Below are 5,404 nucleotides of genomic sequence, written 5' to 3'. Positions count from 1 at the left end.
AATAAATATAAATTTTAATAAATGGAGTTATACGCATGTATTAAATGATTTCTTTTATTTCCTACATATGTTTCGAAGATTACAATTTGTTCATTCCAAAGGAATGAGTGATGTTGAGAAAAATGTAATCTCTTCAGGGAAATACATAAGAACCAACTCAACCATAAGACATTATTACCAAATGTTTTACCGAATTATATGTCGGAAATAAAAGAAATCATTTAACACATGCGTATAACTCCATTTATTAAATTTCATATATATATATATATATATATATATATACACACACAGAGCCAAAAACAAAAGACAAACAACATGTTTATCCAACATGGTATGGACCCCTATGGTGGAATTTGAACTCAGAAGACGGATGAAACCCCACTAAGCATTTTGCCTGGCATGCTAACACTTCTGCCTGCTCACCACTTTCCTTCAAAATATTGGTGTTAATTTATATTCCAAAAACCAGCTTAACCTTTTAGCATTCGGATTATTCTGTCAAATTTAATTCTTAATTCGCAGTATTTTGGATTAATCAGGCATTATCTTGTTACATTGAGGTTTCAATGATGTGATTGTACATTTTTAGAATGACAATGTTGGGTTGGGATAAGACACCAGATTTTAACAGTTTGAACATAAAACAGATAGAATATTTGGACTGGATATGACTGGTTGAAATGCTAAAGGGTTAATAATGACAAAGTTATTTTACCAAATTCTTCATTCTTTTCAATATTGATTGGAAGAAAGGCAATATATTTTTAACAGAACTAAGTTAATAAAAGGGCTAAGAGAAGCTGGTTTGCTTCTACATTCAGAGTTCATTGTCGTCATCATCATCATCATCATCAATATCATCAGCATTATCATTTAATACTCATCTTCCATGCTGGTATGGGTCAAACAGACCAGAGTACAACATTGAGCTTGATTGTTTGTTTTGGTATGTGGCTGGATGCCCTTCCTAATATCAACCACTTTACAGAATATACTGGGTGCTTTTTATGTCATTGACACAAGTGAGGCCACTAAGCGTCTCACAAGATGAAACTCCTTGATCAATGAAGGTGACGTATTCAGGGAGTCAGTTTAAGCCAGGTGTTGAGAGGCAAGCGTGTAACAGATAGATAAGAACAGGTGTCTTTCTGCAGAAGAGGTAGATGGTTACCCCTACTAGAATCCAGATCAAAGTTAGTTACACAGCAGTATTTGATTTATCATCATCATCATCATCATCATTTAACATCTATTGTCCATGCTGGCATGGTTTGGGCAGTTTGACTGGGCTGGCACACTGGAAGGCTGCACCAGACTCCAGTCTAAGTTGGCATGGTTTTCTACAGCTGGATGCCCTTCCTAACACCAGCCATTCCGAGAGTGTAATGGGTGCTTTTACATGTCACCAGCATGGGTTCCATTTGTGTGACACTGGGGTGCTTTTATGTGCCACCAGCACGAGTGCCAATTTGCATGACACTGGTATCTGCCATGACTGCAATTTTGCTCAGTTTGATGGGTCTTCTTCTCAAGCATGACATAATGCCAAAGGTCGCAGTCATTGCCTCCATGAGGCCCGACACTCTAAAGGAACTCAGCCACTTTGCCTCCATGGGGCCCAATGCTTCAAAGGTGTTCTTTACATGCCACCAGCATGGGTGTGCTTGGCTTGATGGGTCCTCTCAAGCACCTATTATTGGAACCATTTTGGGTCCAAATGGTTGGTCCCTTAAAGCTAACCTCTCCCATCATTCCTGTATGTTTTGAGTATTAAACAAGGTTCCTTCAAACCTGTGCTTGTGTGTGTACACATTTTACGATTAGCACACAAACAGGGAACAAAAAATTGAAATGTTCACACATAAGGGTTTCAAAATAAAATTAAATTTATTTCATCTTTTATTCTTTTACTTGTTTTGGCTATGACCATGCTGGAGCACTGCATGAATGGTTTTAGTCAAACAAATTGACCCCAACACGCATTTTTTTTTAAAGTCTGGTACTTAGTGGATCTTTTTGTCCTGTTGTGGACATGACAATTCCTCTATGACTGGGATTGCCATGAATTCCACACAATATGTACTGTAAATGGGATGTTGCTAGCAAGGGAATTCAACCCTAGAAACCATACCAAAAACTGCAATGGATGAGCATAATGCAGTCTCCATCCCATGTAGGGGGGAAGTAACTACATATAAGGACTGACTTGGACCCCGTAATGAGCCTTGTGACCCATACTGCATGGACATGGGATATAAAATGATGTCAATGAGGATTATGGTGATTGGTAAATTTTGCCACTAATAGGTGTGGCTGTGGGGTAAGAAGCTTGCTTCTTGAGCACATGGTTCTGGGTTCAGTCCCACTGTGTGGCACCTTGGGCAAATGTCTTGCACTGTAGCCTCAGGCTAATTAAAGTCTTGTGAGTGGATTTGGTTGACGGAAACTGAAAGAAGCCTATCATGTGTGTGTCTTTGTTTGTTCCCCACTCACCACCACCATCTGACAACTGGTGTTGGTGTGTTTATGTTCCCATAACTTAGCGGTTTGGCAAAACAGACTAATAGAATAAGTACCAGACTTTAATAGGTAAGTACTGGGATTGATTTGTTCAACTAAAATCCTTCAAGGTGGTGCCCCAGCATGGCCTGAGTCTAATGATTAAAACAAGTAAAAGACAAAAAAGGATAAAGATAATAACAAGAGCACTCAGAGAGCGCAAATCTCTGCCAAGGCAACACCAATGTCCCCTCAACGATGAGCCAGAGATGATTTTTAAAATGAGAATATCTGAAATAAACTTGACTGCTCTCACAAATGAGAATACTAAAAATGAATACGACCGCGCTCAAAAATTAAATAAAAAAACAGGGAAAATAATCCAGAATCCTTGTGCTGTACCAGATTGATCCCAAAATCTAATTAGTTCGTGCCAGTCACGAAGCCAAACATCCCTGAGAGTTTCATCCAAATCCATCCAGCAGTTCTTCAGATATCTTGTCCATGGTCAAACAAATAAACAAACAAACAAACAAACATGACTGAAAACAATACCTCCGCCCTCACTGAGGCGGAGGTTGTAAAATATAAGAATAATGATAATTCCTTAGCTGATCACACACACACACACACACACACACACACACACACACACACACACACACACACACACACACACACACACACACACACACACACACACACACACACACACACTCACACCCATACACATTTGTAGGCAGAGCTGTGTGGTAAGAAGTTTGCCTCCCAACCACATGGTCCTAGCTTCAGTCCCACTGCATGGCACCTAGGGCAAGTGTCTTCTATAGCTTTGGGTCAACCAAAGCTTTGTGAGTGGATTTGGTTGACGGAAACTGAAAGAAGCCCGTCGTATATATGTATATATATTTATGTATGTGTGCATTTGTGCCTGTGTTTGTACCCCTCATCACCACTTGACAACTGATGTTGGTGTGTTTACGTCTCCGTAACTTAGCAGTTCAGCAACCGAGATCGATAGAATAAGTATTAGGCTTGCAAAGAATAAGTCCTGGAGTGCTCCATCATGGCTACTGTCAAATGACTGAAACATGTAAAAGAAATATATAGGCACAGGAATGGCTGTGTCGTAAATAGCTTGTTTACCAACCACGTGGTTCTGGGTTCAGTACCACTGCATAGCACCTTGGGCAAGTGTCTTCTACTATAGCCTTGGGTTGATTAAAGCCTTGTGAGTGGATTTGGTAGACGGAAACTGAAAGAAGCCTGTCGTATATATATATGTGTGTGTGTGTGTGTGCATTTGTCCCCACCACCATTGCTGAATCCGATGTTGGTGTGTTTATGTCCCCGTAACTTAGCGGTTCAGCAAAAGAGACTGATAGAATAAGTACTAGGCTTACAAAGAATAAGTCCTGGGGTCGATTTGCTCCACTAACGACTGTGCTCCAGCATGGCCGCAGTCACATGACTGAAACAAATAAAAGAAAATATAAAAGAATATATTGTATATATATATATATATATATATATATACACACACACACATATATGTCTGTGAATGCACACACACACACACATGTGTAGAAGGGGCTGTAATGGGATCACAGGCAGGTTGAGAGGGAGGGGGCAACTTCTTAAGTGACAGATGCATAGCAGTAGTTAGCAGAAAGGTTACAGTTGAGATGAATTCCTTGAAATTCTCAGAAAACTCCCTAGAAGTAGATGATGGCTTTTGTTACCTAGGTGACCTAATTAACCGTGAAGGTGAGTACTCCCAAGTGAAAGCATATGGCCTCGAGGTTAATGTGTTACTTTCATGATTGTAAGATTGTGGTTTCGATTCCTGAACTGTGCAGTGCAGTGTGTTCTTGAGCAAAACCCTCCATTTCATGTTGCTTCAGTCCACTCAGCTGTAAATAAATAGCCTCGTGACTGATCAAAATTGCATTCAGTGCTTGACAACCAATATTGGTGTGTTTATACCCCCATAACTTAGCGGTTCAGCAAAAAAAACTGATAGAATAAGTACCAGGCTTTACAAAAAAAAAAAAATATTAAGTACTAGGGTCAATTCTGTCAACTAAAATTCTTCAGTGTGTTGCTCCAGCATGGCCACTGTCTAATGACTGAAAGAAGTAAAAGATAAAAATAAAAGAAAAAAAAACAAAGAATTCATCTCCTGAGAGTATATTTGCCAGAGTCAGAGGAGCAAGGTAAAAAAGAAGTTTAGGGATCTATTCTTTCTACTAGCATCAAAAGTTTCTGTCTCCTTGGGAAGGGTAGGTTCCATGATGCTTAACCCCTTAGCATTCAGATTACGATGTCAAATGTAATGCTTATCTGTTCACACTGCTTTCAATTAATCCTGGCTTGTCTTGTGGCTTTGAGATATTGATCATGTGACAAGTTATTTTTAGAATGACATTGTAGGGTAAGTGTGGGAGGTCAGATCTGACTGGGATCAACATAAAACAAGAATCATATTTGGGCCACCTGATATGGCTGGTTTAAATGCTAAAGGATTAATGGTAGTGTAACAGGAGTCTTGAAAACAAAAGGTTGACAAGAGTTAGAGAGAAATGAGGTAAGAATGTTTTGGTGGATTTGCTTGTAACAACAAAATGCTTGGTTGGTTGACAGAACAAAAATCTGTGTGAAGTCTAAATCCCCCCAAAATATTCATTTACAGAGCTGTATTAACCATTAAACAAAATAAGCATGTGTTCAGGGCATCAAGGGAGGCAGGGGACACTGCAGAAATGGTAAATGGTTTAGGGAAAAAGAGAAATGACTTTAAACTTGATAAAATAATATTCAAAGTGATTTATATGATTGCAAATATAATTTCAACGTGTTCATGGTGTCATAGTGAAGATCTGATCAAAGGCAGCATGCATGC

At 39.2% G+C, this 5,404-nt stretch overlaps 1 protein-coding gene across 2 annotated transcripts in view; it reads right to left on the bottom strand.

The window, feature by feature from the left end:
* Positions 1 to 5,404, bottom strand: part of LOC106882355 (cleavage stimulation factor subunit 1) — a 59,503-nt gene that overhangs the window by 51,851 nt on the left and 2,248 nt on the right. Inside the window, exon 2 of one of the 2 annotated variants that reach the window (XM_052977016.1) lies at positions 3,906 to 3,973. The exons of the other annotated variant lie outside the window; for it this stretch is intronic. Coding sequence (XP_052832976.1) covers positions 3,906 to 3,973 — 68 coding nt within the window. The remainder of the gene's footprint in view (positions 1 to 3,905; positions 3,974 to 5,404) is intronic. 2 annotated transcript variants of the gene reach the window in all.

Source organism: Octopus bimaculoides, chromosome 26 (genome assembly GCF_001194135.2).
Source record: "Octopus bimaculoides isolate UCB-OBI-ISO-001 chromosome 26, ASM119413v2, whole genome shotgun sequence".
Taxonomy (NCBI): domain Eukaryota; kingdom Metazoa; phylum Mollusca; class Cephalopoda; order Octopoda; family Octopodidae; genus Octopus; species Octopus bimaculoides.
The sequence above is the reverse complement of the archived record's forward strand: the minus strand, read 5'-3'. Positions and strand labels throughout refer to the sequence as shown.